Consider the following 22,222-nt stretch of genomic DNA (forward strand, 5'->3'; position numbering starts at 1 on the left):
TCAGGAATAGTGTCCCCAAATGTCAGCATTCATTGTACACCACCAGGGCATTGGAAAAGGAAGGCCTGCTGTCGAACCCATCGTTTTGTGGACCTTTACCTATTAATTACACTATTTTTCCATCAGGGGAGGGCTCAAAAATTTAATTATCAAAATAATAATAAGCACTGATGGAATTCTAAGGGATTCTCCAGGAACTGCTCCCCATGATAGCTCTCAAAGAGCAAGGGGAAACAAAGATAAAAATCAGTGGAGAAGCCTATACAGTATTGGGGGGTCTGCACAAGCTTTATCAACAGTAAATCCCACTGTCATAAAATAGCAAATCGCTCAGAGTAAAGAAAATACTTCTGTAGTAAGGGTTTCTCACCAGATTCAGAGGGTACCTGGATTTAACGCAATCCAGATGGTATGAGGGCCATTTCCAGGAGGTCATACTTCCCTTTCGTGTGGCACTGCCCCAGTAAACCTGTTAGGAGAAGACTGGCTGTCTGCATTGAGGAGTCATATAAAAGCTAGGAGGAGAAATGACCTGAGCTGCTCTGCTTTCTCCAAGCAGGACTTGATGAAATTGAGACTGGGAAGTGTGAAAGGCCTGATCTCTCAGAAGTGCCTGAATGCCTACGGGCTTCTTCCTCAACCGACAAAGGCAAAATTAAGAGTGCTGAACCCATGGGGTGCCTGGGTGGCACAGCGGTTAAGCGTCTGCCTTCGGCTCAGGGCGTGATCCCGGCGTTATGGGATCGAGCCCCACATCAGGCTCCTCCACTGGGAGCCTGCATCTTCCTCTCCCACTCCCTCTCCCACTCCCTCTCCCACTCCCTCTCTCGCTGGCTGTCTCTATCTCTGTTGAATAAATAAAATCTTAAAAAAAAAAAAGTGCTGAACCCATAAAAATCCAAATAGATCATTCCAAACCCCTGCCTAAATTGTCTCAATATTCAATAAGACCAGAATCTACTATCTTACCGACTACTCAGAATCCCAAGCACTAGACCCTGTACGGCTCTAACATTACCCATTAAAAGACCCAATGGACAAGGTTGGAGGCGTGTCCAGGATCTGCGTGCAATCAAAATTGTGATACTAAGGTTCCCTGTCGTTCCAAATCTCAGCACCTTGTCATCTAACGTAAAGTGGATCACAGTGGTGGACCTTTGCTCTGCTTTCTTTGGTATCCCAGTTGGCAGCGAGAATCAATACTGATTCGTCTTCACTTGGAAAAATCAACAGTATACCTGGACTATAATGCCACGAGGGTTCACTGAAGCCCCATCCTGCTTTTCCTGGGTTTTACATCAAGACCTTACAGTTCCCTAAGAATGCTACACTCATCAGTATGTAGGTGTCTTATTGCACTGTTCCCTCCACGGGAAGACTCAGAAACAGATTCAGTTTAACTAGTACAGCAACGAGCTTGTAAAGGCCATAAGGCTTCCAAGGAAAAGCCCAATTTTCAAAAGAGAAGGTCTGTACCTAGGATGTGATTTGAACGCAGAAGGCATTTCTCTTTCCCCTGAAAGAACAAAGACCACCCACAACCTCCCCAGAACGATGACTAATAACAATGCCTGGACTTGCAGGCTATTGTAGGTCTTGGGTTCCACCCCTTCCTCTGATTGCATCTCCTCTGTTTGAGCTTACAAGGAACTCAATTCCAGAGCCCTTGTCCTGGGAAGCTAATCACGAACAAGCCTTTAGCCAACTACAATTAGCCCTGCAACAAACTCCGGCCCCGAGGCTCCCAAATTATACTAAACCTTTCGCCTTATTTGTCCGTGAGAGCAATAACCAGGCTCTAGGAACTCCAACCTCAGAGCTTGGAGGAAAACAGAGATCTGCTGCTGACCTCAGCCTAGACCCAGGAGCCAGAGCACATCCAAGCTGTGAGAAAGCAGCAGCCACAGCTCAACTGGGGGGAACCTCAGCGGAACTGGGATTAGGACATAACCTAACACTCCAAGTACCTCACGCTGGTCAGAGTCCATTACGCTGCGATCAGATTCAACATTTTCAGCAAGAAGATGAACTTCCTGTGAGAGCCTTCTCCTTTCACCTTCTAACCTCCGTCTTTCATGCTGCAACTCCCTCAGCCCTGCTGCCCTGGCCTGATGATGGAACGGATCCACGTAAATGGGTAGATGTGGTGTCACGGTTCTTGACCCTTCACACGACTTACAGGACAAATCATCAGAAAACCCAGATTTGATGCTCTTCTTCTGTGCTAAGAATGCAGAAGGGAAGTATCAAGCAGGAATGCTATAATAACCCGGTTTGAACTACCAGGAAGGGGAGTCTTCCTGTTTTAAGCCTGCAGCCAGTGGGTTACACGCCCTCACTTGTCAGCTATCCAAGATACCACTAGCACATATGCCTGCGGGGTGGTCTTTGACTTTGCTCCATTATGGAAACAGAGAGAGTTCCTCACTTCTGGAAAACTGGACTCGGAGGAAACGAACTGCTCTCTGCCATTCTATTGCCTGACTGAACTGGAATGATTAAAAACGAAGTTCATACTAGAAAACAGAACCCGAGTATCAGGGAAATGTTCTAGCAGACTTCCATGCTAAATCGGCCCACACTGAAACTGTTCTAACATACAACTTGAATGACTTCCTAAGATTGATTCTAACCAAATTATTTATGATAATCTATATAAAAGACAAAATCAGGCACCTGACCGAGAACAACAAATGTCGAGACCCGGCGTGCAAATGTGATATTAGATGAACATACACTGTGGGCGCGGATGGCCTCCTGGTTCTTCCTGAGTCCTTAAAATTGCCATTACTAGAAGTGCTACATTCTGCAACTCACGGCGTAGAAAAAAACGATCTAAATTAGGAAAAAGTATCGGTGGGCGACTGCTCCAAGGTCACAAAATTGGTTTATGACCAATGTCTGATTGATCAAACCCCTAACCCTGGGAAGACCATTAAGATATCCCATTAGATGGAACATTCCTACCACCTACGGGGCCATTTGAACACTTACAGATGGATTTCATTCGATTGCTCCCACAATGGATTATTAATATGTCCCTGTCATTGTTTGCATTTTCTCAGGACAGACTGACACCTTGCAGAAGGGCTGATGCCACAACCACGGCTAAGAAACTCTTAAAAACGTAATTTTCTTTATGGGGTATCCCCAGAGAGACCTCCACTGATGGGGAACTCATTTCACTGGGTAAATAATTAAACAAAGAGGGTGCTGCTGACGCGATGGCGTCACTACTGTCCTTACCATCCTCAGTCATCCAGTAAAGTCGAATGGACACATGATAACTTAAAACTAAAGCTAGCTAAATGAACAGAATCAACCGGACTGCCCTGGCCAAAAGTTCTACCATTGGCTTTGATGGCAACGAGATCAATACTTATGGGAAAGCATAAATTAACATCTCATGAAATAGTAATAGCAAGACCTATGCCTTTGATGATAGAACCACATGGGTCTCCCGTACTCGTAAATTCTGGTATGACTCAGTATTGTAAAGCTTTAATGTATTATGCCAAAGTGTATTTCTACCAGGTAAAGGAAGCTTTTCAAGACCCTCCTGCAGATGGATGAACCTTCCGCAACTTAGAACCTGGACAGTGGGTCTTTTGGAAACGACACCTAAGAAAAAACACTGCCCTTGAACCTCATTAGAAGGGATCATACCAGGTTCCCCTCACTACCCAGATGGCAGCCAAACTTCAGGAACTTGAACCCTGGGTCCATAGCTCATAGTTGAAAGGGCTCCTCCAGACTCTCGGAACTATATACCAGCCAGAGATGTGAGGTTAAGGCTGACCACAGGGGTTCTTCCTCAGAAGCATACGACGCTTGGGGTGGACAGCTCTCCCAAGACTACGGATCCAGATCTTCACCTCCAGTATGAACCCTTCATCCCTTTCACCTATTTGCTATCTGCCTTTTCTATTCATGCATGGGAAGACAATCCTATAATTAGGATTTCACAAAAAATAGCTTCTGTAGGAAACTATGCTAACTGCTGGATTCGTCATGCTAAACCAAAATCAGGACTTGAAGGGAACCCTGAAGGCCACGGTGTGCCTAGATTCTTTTGCAGGTCCCTTTTATAAAGTTTTAACATACTCAATCTACGTAGCCCTGTTTCTCGTCTCAATGTAACCCAATCCTGGAGTGGGAAACAAGATTCACTGCATGCATAGAGGAAAGGTGCCGCCGAGCAGCCAGCGTCGATCGGACCGTTTGCAGGCTTGCTGTTAGGCCCACACATTTGGGTGGTCTTTCAATATGTGATAACACACTATGTGAGTCTTGGATGAAGGATGCCAGCACCTCTATACCCAGCAATGGGTCTATGAATGCTAATACTCAAGGGAGCCCTCTATGTACCTTCTGGCTATACCTTTACATGCGGAGGTTGGGGCCATGGCCTCTCTGCTTGGGCAACTTGTTCTGACAGCTGGAGGGTGAAAGGACAGTGTGCCCTTGCTGTATTTACTGTTCCACTGTCCCTTCATAATACCTTGGAAACGCACCAGCATTCCCGTGAACTTACCAGAAAAGAAGTTTACTAGCAGATGTAAATGCGTGTCATTTGGAAGGTCCCTTGCTCCCTGGTTTGCGGTTATTACAAACAAACTGATTAGAAACTTACCCTGAACTCTGGCAACCACTGCTGCGTGTAAAAGCCAGGGCCCCGCCACAAAAGGCCCCAGGCTCTGTCGCCCCCGTGGTGGTTTTGTGGTTCACGGGGGTGGGGCAGCAGGGCTAGGGGTATACTTCAGGGTCTTGGTATCAGCCTCCCAGATCACGGCCAGTCTGGCGTGCTGCGTTCTCTCAAAGGTCTGGCACGCTTGCAGCCATCAGCACATTAGATGGTCGCACTGCGCTCGGAGAAACAGACACGAGCTGAACAATGGGAAAAACAGCAGCAGCAATCCGTCCGTGGATCCGACCCCATAACCCAGGAGTTTCACAATGAGGCAAGAGCAACTTAACTCTCACGGTGGCTGACAGTGGTGCTAACGGCAAAGTTTTGGGCAATCTCTCATGTACAAGAGGATGACCTAAGGGGGGGATTGTTAGATTAATTAAAAAGGAGGCCATCAGACGGAGGTGGCTCTAACGTCACAGCACCTACGTAAGCAAACCACTACGTAAGCCTACATGTAAATTCTCAAGGTCACAAGAATGACCTAAGGACAACCAATCCGGAGGGCCAAAGAGGCTTTAAACTAGAGCCAACCGGTAAGCTCCTTCCTTTGCTTTCTCCTTTTCCCCATAAAAGTTTTTCCCCAGCTCCCGTGGCCAGAGTGCTTCCGGCCCCTTCTGCTTCGGTGCTGCTGATTGGCGTTGATTTTTGCTCAAATGAATTCCTAAAGCTTTCATATGCCTCACTTCTATCTATTCACACACACATGATAATCACTGAAGGTAGCTTTCACAGTGCTTATCAAAGGCAGCAGACAGACAGCAAACGCTGCCAACTTTGGGCTTTAATATGCGAACTTTCCCAAAGAGCCTGGATCTCCAGCCGTGGGTTGTTCGGGGAAACAGGCGACACACTAACGAGGGACACAGATAAGCAGAGCGCCCTTATTTTGATTTATTGCGTTCTGAAGTACCATGGGGGAGGGCCTGAGAACAAGTCTGCTTCATCAGCAGTTCTAAAGCCTTATTACCTGAGATTTACATTCTGGAGGAAAAAAATTGAGACTGAATTTTTAATACGTACATCATCCGAGACTGGGGTTTGGGCCCTGACAGAACTTGTACTAGCCTGATAAAGGCTATGCCGGAGTAAAGAGACACCAGCTAAACAACGAATCCCGGTCAACGACGTGGATTTAACCAGAAAGCCACATACTTTAGCATAACACCTGCCTTTGGGGCTTGTCAGAGACACTGGCTGCGTGCAGGCCGCTCGAGCAGCGTCTTCCCTGGGGCTCGCCGCCAGCCCCAGCATTGCCGGGAAGGCCCAGTCCTCGGGTGGCATTTCTCCGCCCCTCTGCTCCCTTTCACTTCTCATCGTCCCGCCCGTAGTTAATTGTCTGTAAGGCCTGAGCTATGAGCGTCGCCATTTCTCGGGTGCCCGCAGCCACCACTCTGCAAGACATGAGGTCGAGAGGTCCACCTGAGGACAGAGAGAGAAGAGAGGGCGCCTGAGTCACTGGAGAAGGCAGAACAGTCCCGAATGAGGACTCGGCGCCAGGCTCGAGGCGGGACCAAATAGTGAGGTCGAGACGTGAGCCTGGCCCGAGTGAGGGCGCAGCCCCTCAGCACCCACTCTGCTGTCCCAGCAAGAGAGCAGTCGAGGCTGCGCTACAGGAGTGCAGGCTCAGGTCCAGCAACGGGACTGAGGTTCACAGGATCAGTCAGACCAGGACAGGGGACAGTAGTTCTCAAACGTCTGCGGCATGGGTGGCACCAGGGACCCCAGGTGATGGAAGTCCCAGCCCGCAGGTCTGAAGTCTGAGCAGTGACCCGATGTAGGCTGGCAAACAAGTCGTGACTAAAAAGCTAGAGAACGGGATCTCAAGAGATCCACCCAGTCTTAGACCCCTTGTTCCTAAATGTCAGAGGAGGGGTCTTCCTGAAGCTTGGCATAGTTACGGGGGCAGAGATGCTACGGGATTTGCCCCCAAGGGGTCAGTCACTTGGACACGACGACCTTGAAGTTGAAGGACAGGTCACCTTTTGGGGTCCGTTCCCCTAAAACCTCACAGGGCGCTCACGCTGTACACCACGCTGACCCCGTGCTGAGTTACAGGGCGCGGGAGTGCTAGCCTCCTCTTCCTGGAATGGGGAGCGTGACGTTTTTTTGGCCCATCTCATCGGATTGCGTGGAGTCAGAACGTGTACGTTAGAAAACCGTCAAACGTACGCCAGTGTGCAGTAATGGTGCTGCTACTATGTGGCCATAGCCCGATCCTGGGGTCTCTTTTCCTGCCTCGAGGCACAGAGTAGGAAGTCAGGAAAGCTGAGAAGGCACGGGCCCCCTGTTCTTCCAATGTCCTCCCATGGTCTCTCACCAACAGACTCTGAGGAACTTAGGCGGGGGGCAGCACTTGGTCTGGTAGTGGTACTTAGTCTAATCTGAGGGATGCTGGGTCTGGTGGCCTCACTTGGTTTAGTCTGGGGGACATCAGGTCTGCTGTATTACCAGGTCTAGACTGGGGGATGTTGGGTCTGGTGGCGTTACTGGGTCTAGTCTCTGCTGTCATTTCCCTGGGGATGGACAGCGGGCCTAGGGTCAGAGGGGCTCACCCGAAGTGTCCATCACAATGCCACCTGCTTCTCTAATGATGACTGTGGCAGCGGCCAGGTCCCAGCAGTGCAGGCCAAACTGGTAATAGGCGTCCGCAGCCCCCGAGGCCAGGTGGCAGAGCGCCAAGGTGGAGCTCCCAATCACTCGGACCCTGGAGGAGAGGGGAGAGGGCAAAGGCTCCTGTGAGCAGCACTGGGCGCAAGCCGGATTTCTCTTAAACTGCTGACGTCATCCAAAGTCACCCCTCTGCCGGGCATTCCCAGTCATTAAAAATGAGCCATGGGGCTTCTCTGACAAACTCTAGATTCAAGATCTGGGGTGCAGAGCAGCGCCATCCAAGAGAGCTTTCTGTGAGGATAGAAACGGTCTGCACTGTGGCCGATACTAGCCACCGGTGGCTGCTGGGCACTTGAAATGTGGCTACTGCCACTGACTAACTCAAGTCTTAACGCTACTGAACTTGAAACTGAAATTGCCTCATGGCGCTAGCATAGACCGAGAGAGGGTGGAAACGGGAGCAGCTTCACACGACTTGGATTTATTTTTCCTAAATGTTTGCTGGAGTGGTGTGATTTATGAAGGGCTCTAAGCCCACACAGGATTCGCTGGTTGGGGGTCTTAAGATCTGTCACTTGGCTTCTGGAAGTGCTACTCGGGAAGGAACAAAGGTGCCCCAACAGCTGGCCGCACGAGGTAGCACCCCAGTCAATGTAGCATCATGTGGCTCTCCCGGCATCCGCATGGGGCGCGGGGGGGCCGCCTCCCCTCACCGGGGATCTCTTCCTCTTTGCCTGGGGAGCTATGAGCAAGACTGTGCGTTTGGCACTTTCCTCTTTGGCCCCGGGGTGCTCCGGGAACTGCAAAGTCTTACCCGTGAGCTTTGGCGTGGAGTAACCTCTCCATGTTGCTCAGGAACAATTTCAGAGTGGCAGGGTCACGTTTGGGGCCGATTTCCGTTAGAACCAAGGCCTTGGAGATATCTGCAGCAGAAAGAATGCCTTGTGATCAGGAAAATCAAGTCTCGGTTCCAGCTGAATAGTCAGGGCTCCCTCTGAAGCAAACCTCAAGTATCTGCCTCTCCTTCCCGCTCAGAACAAGCACCATCTGTTGAGAGGTTGACGTTATGAAGTTTTCCGATAGCTGTGCTGAACCGTGAGGACACGGTGAAGAGAGGGCAACAGACCCCGCACCTGCCTACTCCATCCTCATTCCTTTAAGGCTGCTTTCTGTTTCAGATTTCAGAGGCAGCAGAGCCTCGGTTCTCTCTCTTTTCAGGGATAGTTAGCAGAGAAGAACCTGGAAGAGTCAGGCGGCTAATGAAAATTACCATCACTCGGTCATAAATAAAAACTAAATGACCCCAAACTGGGACCACCCGATGTCTGAAAGACAAAAAAGAAAAAAGCCTCCTCAAATACATCTGTCTTTAAAAACCGTTCTGTAGGGGCGCCTGGCTGGCGCAGTCGGTTAAGCTTCCTACTCTTGGTTCCGACTCGGGTCTGATCTCGGTGTTGTGAGATTGAGCCCATGTCAGGCTCCATGCGCGTGCGGAGTCTGCTTGGGTTTCTCTCTCCCTCTCCCTCTGCCCCTCTCGCTCTCTCTCTAATAAATACATAAACCTTTAAAAAAACAAAAAAAGCTTTCTCTAACTGCTATGATCACAAAGACAGAAATAGCATCTCTGCGGAGAAAGCAACTTTTAAATAATGACTTGGCGGGGCGCCTGGGTGGCACAGTGGTTAAGTGTCTGCCTTCGGCTCAGGGCGTGATCCCTGCGTTCTGGGATCGAGCCCCGCATCAGGCTCCCCCGCTGGGAGCCTGCTTCTTCCTCTCCCACTCCCCCTGCTTGTGTTCCCTCTCTCGCTGGCTGTCTCTCTGTCAAATGAAGAAATAAAATCTTTAAAAAATAATAATAAATGAATGAATAAATAAATAAATAACGACTCGGGAAAGGGAGTTTCAGCAGGAACCCCACCGGGCGTAAAGAAGGCCGACACCATGGCCGTCTCAGCACAGAGCGGCGGTGAGCTCGGGCCCGCACTCGGTCCCAAGACGGGAGCAGGAAGCTGGCCCGAGGGTGCCAGGGACGTGCCTGGGCTCCCTCCCTGTGCCTGACTCACGGGCAGGCGATCAGAGGCAGTTTGTCTTTGCTTTGCTAGATGCCCAAACACAACCACGTTTAGTCTGTCGGGCCTGGTCAGGCCTTCTGGCTGGGCACCATCGGCGGCCCCAGCGTATTCAGACAGCAGCGCAAGGCCACTCCACGACCTGAAGGAAAAACACACTCCACGAGTTACGCCCCTCAATGGGTCCAATCCTACATCGAGACCCACAAAGTCTCTCACTGAGGGACTGGATGACGGTGAGGGGGCCACCTCCTCTCAGACAGAATCTATATCCATTTTCCCCTTTTCTTAAATTGGAGGCTCTCCTTGTCTACTCTAAACCACTTTCTGAAAATCGCTTGGCCCCACACCAGTTACCCGCCTAGGAGACGAGGTCTGAGTCACTCTGTGCCGGGCACACCAGCACCCCAGGGGAGCTTCTGACGCCCCTCCCACGTGTCCGGTGTGCACGCGATGGGCTCTGCCCACGAGGGGCCGTGATCCCCGGGGAAGGGTCACTGCCCGAGCTCCTGATTCTTTCTCGGGGTGGCAAACTGAGAAGGTATTTCCCCCAGGGGAGGGAAAGAAGACCTCCTTTGAAGAAAACGACATTGACAGAACCAGGGGCAGTAAATGCTTAATAACTAGTCACCGATGCGGGACGCCTGGGTGGCTCAGTCGGTTAAGCGTCTGCCTTTGGCTCAGGTTGTGATCCCAGGGTCCTGGGATCAAGCCCCGCATCGGGCTCCCTGCTCAGCAGGGGAGTCTGTTTCTACCTCTTCCTCTGCCTGCAGCTCCCCCTGCTTGTGTTCTCACTCTCTCTCTCTGTCAAATAAATAAATAAAACATTAAAAAAAATAAGTAGTCACTGATGCAATGAGCACTTTCCTTCAATCACCAGCATTAAAGAAACACTGGTAAGAGTCCTCTTAGTTGGGTTGATTTGCTAAATTAGTAGCATTTTTAAATTTATGAGCGGAATGTTGGAGTTGAGTAGAGTTTGGCTGGCTAGTGTAAGAATCTAATCACTAGGGATAATACTATTTTGATGGGGGGGTGAATTCTGGATGATAAATATTTTCATCAAAAACACTCTTGAAAGATAACATACTGAAATCTGGGGAGTGACTGTTAAATTAAGAAGGATGTGCTGTCCTAGAGGAGGCCGAGGAGGGAAAGAGAAGTGCGGGAGCAGGGCATGTTGCCTGATACAGCTTCTAATTTCCTTATCTAGCTTCGAATCTTCCACACACACCCACATCAAAACACTGTATTTTTAAAAACAGTGCATTCTATTACTTGCTCCTTTGCTAACACAATGTATGAAGCACATCCTTCTCCACCATTCCGTACTTGAAAGGACTGCATGCTGTTCCACTCAGTGGAAGGACTGCCATTGGCGGTACCAAGCTCCACAGATAAACATTCTCAATTTCTGTGATCATAAACCATGCGACCTCGATCTCTTCTTCTCTATAGGTTTGTGCACCTGTGTTGATTGTGTTTTCAGGATAGAACGATAGAAGTGGGATTTCTGAGAGCATGCATATTTTAGATTTTGATAATTTTTCCCAAATTGCACCCCCCCAGCTTTATCAGTAGTACCACTGTCCCCTCCCCACTAAGGTATGATTCTGTACTATTTTCAAGACCCTAATAGTATCCCTCGCTCTGCGGTATATGCTTCAAGAGTGATTTTCCCAGGAAGCTAAGATCAAAAGAATAAGCCCTACATATAAGGGATTTCCTGGCTCCAGGATCGCAGTCACCCTGGGAGGACGTTAAGGAAGACACTGACGAGTTCCTTCCAGGAACTAGAAAGCCGAACAATGAGTCAGGGCGCTGTACACCCGAAACTACAGAATGCTAAATGGCAATTATACCTCATTAAAAAAATGTGACTACTCGTTCAGGCCAAGGCCTAGCCCAATCTGCCCTTATCAGAGGGCTGGGCTAGCTGCAGGGTGAGTGGAGAGGAAAGTCCCTGGAAGGCCAGCCCAGACAAGCAGATACCCCTACAGGCAGGGCTGGTGCAGGAAGAGCAGAGGGTTTCAGACTAAGTGCCACAAGGCTATTTCACAAAGGGAAACCAAGTAAAGTGTGGAAACAGTGGCTCACGTTTACCAAGCTCTTGGTCTCTCCAGACAGGCCAGTGCTAAGCACTTTCTACTTATGTCTCCATTTCCTCTATTCCATCTACGGTACACTTATGATCCCATTCCCCTTACATTTATGATACATTTACGATCCCATTCCTCTATTACATTTATGATATACTGATGGTTCCATTTCTCTTTTGCCTTCGCTATCGCACTGCCCTTGTTTCACAGACGGGGAAACCAAGCCTAGAGAAGTGACCTGCGTGAGGCCATGTGGCCCTTACGTGGTGAGGCCCAGACTTGAACTCAAGCTTGTCCAGTGACTATGTGAAAGAAAGCGTTTCTTCCCATAGTTTTTAAATTTGTGAAGAAATATCTCTGTATCCAGTCCTTTCCTCTTCTTCTAGCTGCAATGTATCCATTCTTTCTCACTCTGGCGAATTTTTTTTCCCAAATGAAATCAAGAACAAGGAAAAAGGAAGCCTGAGTGCTGCCACCTACAGGCAAAATGCTTTTTATGGTTTTATTTTACCGTAGATAAAACAATCTCTAACATCATCTTATGATTATTTCTAGCTACCCATAATCACTGATTTTTGCATTTTGTTATCCCTTATACTACATTTACCATAATATTTTAGCTCAATCAAATGTTAACATATATATGTATTTTTTAAAGATGTATTTATTGATTTGAGAGAGAGAGAGTGAGTGAGCAGAGGGAGGGACAGAGGGAGAGGGAAAGAATCCCAAGCAGAACCCCCCCGCCCCACCGCTGAGCGCGGATCTGAGGCTAGGCAACCCCAGGACCCTGAGACCACGACCCGAGCCGAAATCAAGAGTCAGACGCTCCACCCACTGACACACCCAGGTGCCCCCACAATGTATATATTTTCTAATTTAAAATATTCTGTGACTTCATGGGTGTGGGGGGGGATGGGGAGTTATTGCTTAATGGGTACAGACTTTCACTTGGAGAGATACAAATTTTGGAAACATGGTGGTGATGGTTGGAAAACACTGTAAATGTAATTAATGCCACTAAATTACATATTTTAAATGACATTTTGTGCTGTACATATTTCGCCACAATAAAAAAATCCAATAGATTTTGAAGTAGGGCATCTCTGTATACTTTCAGAACAAACAGATTTTAGGAAGAAAAAAAAAATCATCCATTAATAGGACTTCTAACAATTTGAAAACCCTTGCTCTGGTTGAGCAAGGTTAAAATACCCCAAGTATCAAAGAGCAATGTTGTCTTAAGAGAAATGCACAACTTAAAGGTAAGAGAAGAAGTCATTTGTAGACACTGAAATATGTACTCAGGGAAAAGGAGCCGATCATGCTTTAACGTCTAGGAAACACCCCTCTGAACACAAACTGCTTTTGCTGAACACAGAGCCCCTGTGACAGCACTTACACCAGTGTGTATTTTTACACACCTGTCCTAATTCTTCCAGACTTCTTATAGACCATTAAGAGCTACCCACAGGAAAATAAAATTTAATTCTATTTAACTTAGAAACATAAGTACTAGGGAAAAAAACATAAGCATTAGATGGAAGGTTGGTGGTTTGGTGGGGGGCTGGGGAGAGACAGTGTGAGGAAAAGGGCTCAGTGGGCACAGGGTGAGAACCTGGAGCCAAGTGCATGTGCAGCATTGTGAATGCACTAATTACCACTGAACGCCTCACTCTAAAACGCTTAATTTTAGGGGTGCCTGGGTGGCTCAGTCGGTTAAGCGTCTGACTCTTGATTTTGGCTCGTGTCGTGATCTCCAGGTTGTGAGACTGGGCCCTGTGTCGGGCTCTGTGCTGGGAGTGGAGCCTGCTTTTAAGATTCTCTCTTTCCCTCTGTCCTCCCCTCCCCCCATGCACTCTTTCTCTCTAAAAATAAAATAAAATAAAATGGTTAATTTTACAGTATTTGACTTTCAGTTCAATATATTATTTTAAAATATTTAAAAACTTGTTCTTAATAAACAAGTAATTTGAGGGAAAAAAAGTATTGTTTAAAATTCAGGGAAAGAATTGGAAACCTCTGTAAGGGCCACATAGTTTTTAACTTATCCAAACCCCGTCTGATAAAAACAGAACAACTAGGAGGGGCGCCTGGGTGGCTCAGTCCTTAAGCATCTGCCCTCGGCTCAGGTCATGATCCTGGGGTCCTGGGATCGAGCCCCGTGTCGCATCGGGCTCCCTGCTCAGCGGGAAGCCTGCTTCTCCCTCTCCCACTCCCCCTGCTTGTGCTCTCTCTCTCTGTCAAATAAATAAATAAAATCTTTAAAGAAACAAAACAAAACAAAAAAACCCGGAACAACTAGGAGAGCTACAAGACAAACTATATCCACAAGGTATATCCAAACCCCAAAACACAAGTGGATGGGGGAAACCTCCAACAGCTACAAGACCACATGGCATCAGGAGGAAGAGAGAAGCACCAGAAGAGGTGCAACAGCCACTCCCTGGAGACCGGCACGGGCCAATATGAGAAGCTCACCCAGAGAGGGGCCAAGCACGTAACAGTTCATGACTGTGGTACTGGGCGCATGGTCAAGGCTGAAAGGAAGGAGCCACCAGCCCTACCATCTCCTATAACTGACTTATAAGCACCTCTTAGGGGAAGGATCCAGCACTGAATAGAAACACATGGGAGTAAACTCCAAATTCACTAAACTAGAATAAAAGAGGCAAAGAAAAGAGATGATCCAGGTAACAGTTAAGAAGGGGAACAGATGGGGCGCCTGGGTGGCTCAGTCGTTAAGCGTCTGCCTTCGGCTCAGGGCGTGATCCCGGCGTTATGGGATCGAGCCCCGCATCAGGCTCTTCCGCTATGAGCCTGCTTCTTCCTCTCCCACTCCCCCTGCTTGTGTTCCCTCTCTCGCTGGCTGTCTCTCTCTCTGTCAAATAAATAAATAAAATCTTTAAAAAAAAAAAAAGAAGGGGAACAGAGCCAAATATATATATATATATATATATATATATAAAGCTAAGGCCAAGTTTGGGAACATTTAAGAAAAACAACAGACAAGGGCACTCTAGAACTAGAAAAAACTACAAAAAATGTCCTAAACTCGCCCCCCACCCCCACTATCCACAAGCCCCTCCCAATTTTAGGAATACAGATTTCAAGTAGAAAGAAGAAATTAAAAAGAATGATGGGTGAGTCTCACACACACTTACATGTGAAAAAAAAAAAAAAGAACGAGAAGAACAACTCTCCAGTCAATCAAGGATTGAAAGAAAGATTTGTCCACAAAACAGAAGTAGTTTTATATAAAAATAAATAAATGAAGAATACATTAAAAAAAAACAGCCTAACTAGAAAGTGGAGGGGCCAGAACTTAGGAAGAATTGGAAAAGAAACTATTTCAGAAAAGATTAAACGGAAGCAACAAAGAATAAACAGAATAGACTGTGCTTTGTAAGAAATGGAGGGGAAGGGGCACCTGGCTGGCTCAGTCAGTTAAGCATCTGCCTTCGGCTCAGGTCATGATCCCTGAGTCCTGGGATGGAGCCCCGTGTCAGGCTTCTTGCTCAGCAGGGACCCTGCTTCTCCCTCTGCCTCTGCCTGCTGCTCCCCCTGCTTTTGCTCGCTCTCTCGCTAGCTCTCTGTGTCAAACAAATAAATAAAATATTTTTTTAAAAAAAGAAAAGAGAAATGGAGGGAAAAAAAAAAAAAAACCCAAAATGGTGGAACTGGTGAAAAGGATTAAAGCAAAACTGGAATTGTGGAATTGTGGAATAGAAAAGACAAACAGAAAAGATAAGCAGAGAAGCTCCAACATACTTACAACAGAACACCCAGAAGACAAAAACAAAGCAAAAGAATCTGGAAATGAACAAATACTAAAAACTATAATTCAAGAAAACTCTTCTGAAAGTAAAAAAAAAAAAAAAGAAAAAGAAAAAAGGGTCTTGAAATTGAATATTGAAATGGTGTACCATGACATCTTAAAAAAAAAAATGGTGAGCCATGATGTGCCTAGGAAACTAACTGAAAACAAATAACACTGAGATATACTCTATTAAAATTACTGTACTCTAAAGAAAAAAAAAATCCTTTGGGCATTCAAGCAAAAAACTGGAGTCCCTTATACGGGCAAGAAAATGAAACTGTCTTCAGACTTTTCAACGACAATGTTATGCCAGAAGATGACGGAGACAATTTAAGACAGTCAACACAAGAAAATGTGAGCCATGTGTTTTATTACCAGAAGAATGGACTTCCAAGTATAAAGGCCACTGACAAACTGTTATGGACACAGGGAAAGATTGTGATTATTATTCCCAGGAGGTCTTCCTGAGAGACCAACTGAAGTTCCCGAGTGTGGCCCCTGAGCCTCTTTCAGGAATCTGTAAAGTTAAACTAAGCCATTATTTGCCTTTTTCACTGTATTAACATTTGCAGAGTAGATAAAGCAAGGCGGGGCACCACCTGTTCTGGTGGTCGATGCAGTCTTCTCTGCTACACTTACATTCTGCAGGAAAATGTCAGTTTTACTCCAGAATGATAAAATTCAAGCTTTCAAGTGGAAATTAGAATTTGGGAAGACTTGTATCTACCGCCAAAAGCTTGACACCTTCCCAACACTTAAAGATTTCTCATAAGAGTGGTGATACTAATGAGTATGACTTTCTTAGTATTTTAAGATCAATAGGTCAACATTTAAAAGAGCTTAAAAATGTCAGTGAACCCATATTTTCCAAATGACCAATACATGATGTTACAAAGTCATCCGTGAGCAAAAGATCCATTCAAAGTAGGAAACTGCCCAATAAATTTCACAGTCACAGAATACAAAATATTCATTGTTATGTCATTAGGTTTCACACTGCAACTAACCTTTAAGAAACCAACAAAAGTCTATTAAAATATTCCTCACTTGTCCCTTATCCAACTACTTATCTGTGTAAGACCCGATCTTCTTCATATATCAAGATAATACATTACAACAGACTGAATATAGAAGCAGATATGAGAATCCAGTTGTCAATGTTCTATTAAGTCAGACATTATAAAGAGATTTGGAAAAATTTGGAGGTCTGCCTTCCACTCAGGTCGTGATCCGGGGTCCTGGGATCGAGTCTCGCACTGGGCTCCCTGCTCAGTGGGGAGCCTGCTTCTCCCTCCGCCTGCTCTACCCATCATTCCCCCTGCTTGTGCCCCCCCAACAGATAAATAAATAAAATCTTTAAAGAAGTCTGAAACGCATAAATACCTATAGATAACTTACATAAATGAAAGCTCTTTTGGGGTCTTCAATAATTTTTTCATTAGTAGAAAAGGGTTGGTTCTAAGATCCAAAAGCTTGAGAAATGCTGTCCTAGTGAACAAGCTTGAGCCTCACACAACCAACATGACCGGAGATGCATTAACATAAAGGGCTGGTGGGGGGTATTAAATCTAATTTATTTGTGGAACCAAGACTACACACTAACTGATAGTTCTAGGGTGAGAGCATCACACACGTGGCTGGTTGCCCTGCCAACCACCACACATGCAGCACAACCACCCAAAGGTGGGGAGGTAACGAGGAGAGGGTGTGACTCGTAGGATAAGCTAGCCAACTGCCTTGTCGTAACTGAGAGGAAACGGTTATTGCGCTTTAATCATATCCTGGAGTATATGAGGAGGGGAAGAAGAGGTTACAAGCTAATTTACATGTTACTGATAATAGGGAACCAAGAGACAATGACCCAAAAAAGAGAAGACTAGGGATTCAAGTATAGAAAAATTTTATATAAAGGAAATCATTGGAACAACAACTATATATATATATATATATAAAGATTTTATTTATTTAGTTGACAGAGAGAGACAGCCAGCGAGAGAGGGAACACAAGCAGGGGCAGTGGGAGAGGAAGAAGCAGGCTCCCAGCGGAGGAGCCTGATGTGGGGCTCGATCCCGGAACGCTGGGATCACGCCCTGAGCCGAAGGCAGATGCTTAACGACTGAGCCACCCAGGCGCCCCGGAACAAAAACATAAACCTTTCTAAATACTAAAATTACACCAAAACAGAAAATAAAAGCAAACAACAACAACAACAAAACCCAAAAAACCACGCAGCTGCTTATTTAAAAAAAACAAAGAAACATACACACACCTAAAATGAACAATGCAACAGTAACGACTTCTTAGATGGTATTCCCTGGGGGAGGAAGAGACTAGGGTAAAGCCCAAGGACAGAAGTTAAACCTCTTCCAATATACTGTTTTATAGATTTGACTTTGGAACAACGTACCTTTTTATATAATTACAAAATCAAATCAAATTTTAAAAACGAGTCCTCCTAAATTAAAAACAAAGTGAAACAACTGCATTTATGTGATTATCCTCAGTTGGTGGCAAAGGGAACAAAGAACGGCTTCAGAGATTCTCACAGCAATCTGACTGCAGACCCTGGTAGGACATTCGCTACGGATGAAAGAACCACAAAAGACAAGACAACACAAAACCTCCTTCCGACTGCTTTGGGCAATGGTTTGTTGTTAGTAGGCTAGAATCATTCAGTCATTCAATCATAACTGGTGTATGTTGTGAGATAAAGAGGAAAAGTTGACTGTGTGACATTACTGAATTTATCACTCCTGCTGTCACCGTGCACGTGGGTTCCAGCGCGGGGAGAGGAGACATAGGCAAATAGTTAGGGAGAGAGTCTCGTTGTCACAAATATGGATTGAAAACACCAGTATGACTTTTATATTTAAAGACAACTTCCCAGCTCTGTCCACTGAGAAGACCTAGCAACAAAGACTGACCCAAGAGCCACAAGGAGCCCTGAGAATTCAGGGTGGGGCCTTGAAGGGCTGTTTCCCACAGGACGAGACAACTGGAAATTTGAACACTGGTTATTTAATGACTTTCGGAGTAACTGATAATTTTTAGAGGGGTGGGTCATTGGTATTGTGACTATGCATTTCAAAGAATCATTTATATAGAGATACATACTGAAAAACTGACTAGAAAGTGATACTACGTGTGGGATTTGTATCAGGGACTTGCTGGGGACTGTGGGAACTGGGCGGCACTATGGATGAAGCAGGGTTGGCCATGAGTGGACAAATGGGACACAGGGTGAGTCATGTGTGTTTACTGAACTTTGTCTACCTGATACGTATTTGAAATTCTGCATGGTGGGATGTGAAGAAAAAGGTTCTAATGCAATTCTGGCCTCAATCTAATCCTTCACCCCATCCAGTGTAGTTCTGCTTGCTTCTTACTTTGTGAATGGAAGCCTTCTGGCAAGATATAATAGGAGTAAGGAAAAGAGAGAGAAAGATCAGTGGTGGGTGTCCTGTTTTCTCCAGAAATGCATCCTAATCTTAACAATGGGCGTTAATGATCTTATGCAAAGACTGAAGTTTCTTCTTGGATAACGACTCTCACCTGTGGGACCTCACTGAGCACTTCCCCTTGCAGAACTGCATTCATTCCTCAGTTGCCGTCAGTCACGTCCCCCACCTACCACATGAGGACGAAGGTTCAGGAGGCTAAGTGACAGCTCACAGCACTGCGAGGAGGCAGAATCGGGACCGAAACCGGGTCTGCACGACACCTCACAACGGTGCTGCACGGTCTGCTCCGTTGTCTCCGCAGACACCTTGTCACCCCCCAAGGACTAAACAACCAGCACTGAAAACAGCACATTAGACTCTTTGTAGTGAGAATTTTTGTAAAAATGAGCTCCAGAACATGGGTGGTTTTGAGAGAAGTGGGAACCCCGGCTGTGTCGCAGAAGGGGTTTATGACCAGAGGGCCTACGACGGGCCAGATGTAGAGGTCACCCAAAGGCCCTGCCCACGTGGGTCTGAGAGCCCTGCTGAGGACGTGAAGTTGTCACGCACGACTGAGCAACACAGGCAGCCGACCAGGAAGCCGAGTGTGTGTGAATGGAGCCGAGCGTCCTAATCAAATGTAATATAGAGCAAAGTTCACGTAAGCGTGTTTAATGACATGCTTCCCCCTACTGATTTACACAATCTGGCCTGAGTGGTTACGTCTTGGCATGTGCACCCACAATTAACGTTACTTTGTGCATAGCCAAACGAAACATTTCTGGGAGAGGGAGGCATGGGGCAAGGCTGGAGGCTGTTCTGGAATCTCTCTGGGACTCAGCAGCATTAACCGGTTAGCGTGTCCTGCTGGTCCCACCTCTGTCTGAAGCCTCATGTGCTCTTCCCCTTCCCCTGGGCATGCTCGCGACTCTTAGGGACCCCTGGAGGAGCCTCGTGGTTTCCCCACTGGGCCGGCTGGCTGGCTCCAGGCACACGGGGCTCCTGTCCCCCCACCCACCCAGGGCTCCTTGATCGGCCATGCTCTCACCACACTGCAGATCACGGCTGGAGAACTCGTTCTCCTCACGCACCGAGGGGCCGCTGGAGGGCAGCGACACACTTTACTCCTCTCATTGCCTCTGAGGCCATCTAGGCACACGGGTGTCATCCAAGGAGGAAGAACAAAGAAAAGGGGAGCACTGGGGCCCCCAGACTGAAGCCATGATGGGGGAGGATACCTCAAGATGTCCTGCTGCGGAAATGCGCAAGGGAGAAGTTCGCAGGAACGGGGCTTTCTACCTTTTCAGACCCAAACACGGACCTGAGGGAGCTCTCCAGGTCTCTCCTGATCTGGCTGCTTTGAAGCAGGGGCTCTTCTTTTACTTCTGCCCCCTACAGGACAGTACCTGTCCCACCGTGCGGAAAAATATCACTGACCTCATCAGCGTGAAAGAAAGGCCCAAAAGACCCTGAGAAACCTAAGCTGGCGTATTGTGAACGGTATGTAGTTATATGCAGCTTAACACAACCATTGTCCCTTTATAGAAGCTACCGGATGTCCCCGAGGCTCTGCTTCAGGAATAACGTGGACAGGGATACAGCTGTGGTGTGTGGACACGTCGCTTGTCTACACAACTCATTCCCATGGCCACTCGTCCTCTCACGGAAACTGAAGCCGACAGCAGCCCGTCCACACCCAGGGGGCCACGGATGGCACCTGGGTGACGTCGCCCCGGTGACGTCGGGATGACTGATGTCTCCCTGGACGCTCTGAGGGCCAGAGCATGCTTCTGACTCTGCCCTTGTCCTTGGATTGCTAGAGACCAAACCATACTGATGACTGGTTCCTTTGAGCACGAAAGCTGAAAGATGTGAGTGTAAAGCAGAATGAGACTATTTAAAGCTCCTGGCCACATCCACAAAACCATGAGGACGCAGAACTGGCTCGCTTTCCGGGTCCTCAGGGACGCAATGTCCCTAAAGGAATTGAACCCTCGGCCGGAGACCTCCAGCACCGTCTCCCAGAAGGGTGATTTTGGCATTTTCCATTCACGTTTCTCACTCTGAAAAGAGCTGAGGCGAGCCGCGTGAAGCCCCACCTGTCTCCCCGGAGACCTGGAGTCGCTGGCCGTTGCAGAAGGCACCCCGGCCCCTCCGGCCCGTGTACAGCCGCTCCTCCGTGCAGTGGTAAATCACTCCAAACTCAAGCTGCGGGGTGCAGGGGCAGGACAGAAAACAAACGTGCTTCACTCATTTGACACAGAAAATAACGTAGTAATTCGAAGGGGGAAGGGTTCTAGGTGTTAGGACCAATACGATGGAAACTACCTTTCGAAAGGGAATTGAAAAAAATTAGTGTCTCAGTTCAAAACTGGACATGAAAGCACACTGTCTTTTTGAAAATCACATACTTAAAAATGTATTAAAACGAATACAGCTTTATTAAAAATTAACCTCATAATCAAGCATTAGTAACTGAAAGTTATTGAAAAAGCTTAATTCTTCAGAAAGGCCTCTGTTTCGGGGGGTGGGGGCTGGGGGAGGCTACTTGTGACTAATGCACCCCCACAAGAAACCCTCAAAGTTGCTGACATGTGAAAAATTAAGAATACATCTGTAAAGCCGACGGAATCAGACTCAAGGACGGCCAAGGAGGAGAGGTGATTCACCAAGGAGGGGCGCAGCGCTGAGCGGGCAGGGCGCCAAACCGCAGCCACGCTGCATAAAGCAGGTAACAAACGCCTCAGACAGCAGCCTCCCAGTCGGAAACAGTCGAAAGAAGAGGCGAGCATGGAAAAAAACACTGCCTTACGCTCATGTGCTTTTTGTTTCTTTCCTGTACTGACTCGCCACTATTCAGGGTTAATAGGAGCAAGTGTGTGTGGTCTGGGGGTTGGCCGTGTGTTCGTCTCCCTGGAAAATGAAGAGAGACCCAGGCCAAGTCTCTCGGGAGAGTCCCGCCTGGCCTGGGGTGAGCAGTGGAATGGACTCCCCGGCAATGCAGGAAAAGGGTTTATTTCTGGAGAGGACCATTCAGTCAGCTTTCCAGCAACATCTTACCCCCTTCCCACCACCCTAGCTTTAAGGGGGTTCCCAAATCAGGGTAGTCCTAGAAGCATGAAGGCCTCTAGACCCTGTGCCCCCGGGGTGGTCGGGGGGCCTGGAGGCCTTTGCTCGTGGGAGGGAAGGGTGAGGATGACTGGGAATCTCTCCTTGAGCACAGCCCTCCACTACACGTCCGACCCACCTGCACACCGTCACCCACACCAGGCCCATCGAAGCTGCAGGCCTCGCCACCGGAGACCTTGCCCGCACACAGCATTTTTGTCCTCCCCACCCAGCTACCGACATGTGGTCACGAGCGTCACCCCCTGAGCTTATTGCTCAGCCACCTACTTGGTCTCAGTGACACTGAACAGGGAAACACGTGAGCATGTAACTCCTTAACCAGATTTCGATATTAAAATTCTTATGTATCTTCACTTTAAGT

General features: G+C 47.4%; 1 protein-coding gene across 2 annotated transcripts in view; it reads right to left on the reverse strand.

The window, feature by feature from the left end:
• Positions 1-5,688: 5,688 nt before the first annotated feature.
• Positions 5,689-22,222, reverse strand: part of IMPA2 (inositol monophosphatase 2) — a 43,047-nt gene continuing 26,513 nt past the window's right edge. For both annotated transcript variants that reach the window (XM_026486279.4, XM_026486278.4), the window contains 4 exons: positions 20,832-20,940; positions 8,118-8,226; positions 7,246-7,397; positions 5,689-6,112 (listed from right to left, as the gene is read on the reverse strand). In XM_026486279.4, coding sequence (XP_026342064.1) covers positions 5,997-6,112; positions 7,246-7,397; positions 8,118-8,226; positions 20,832-20,940 — 486 coding nt within the window. In that variant the 3' untranslated portion in view covers positions 5,689-5,996. The remainder of the gene's footprint in view (positions 6,113-7,245; positions 7,398-8,117; positions 8,227-20,831; positions 20,941-22,222) is intronic.

This window comes from Ursus arctos, unplaced genomic scaffold, assembly GCF_023065955.2.
Source record: "Ursus arctos isolate Adak ecotype North America unplaced genomic scaffold, UrsArc2.0 scaffold_34, whole genome shotgun sequence".
Classification (NCBI taxonomy): domain Eukaryota; kingdom Metazoa; phylum Chordata; class Mammalia; order Carnivora; family Ursidae; genus Ursus; species Ursus arctos.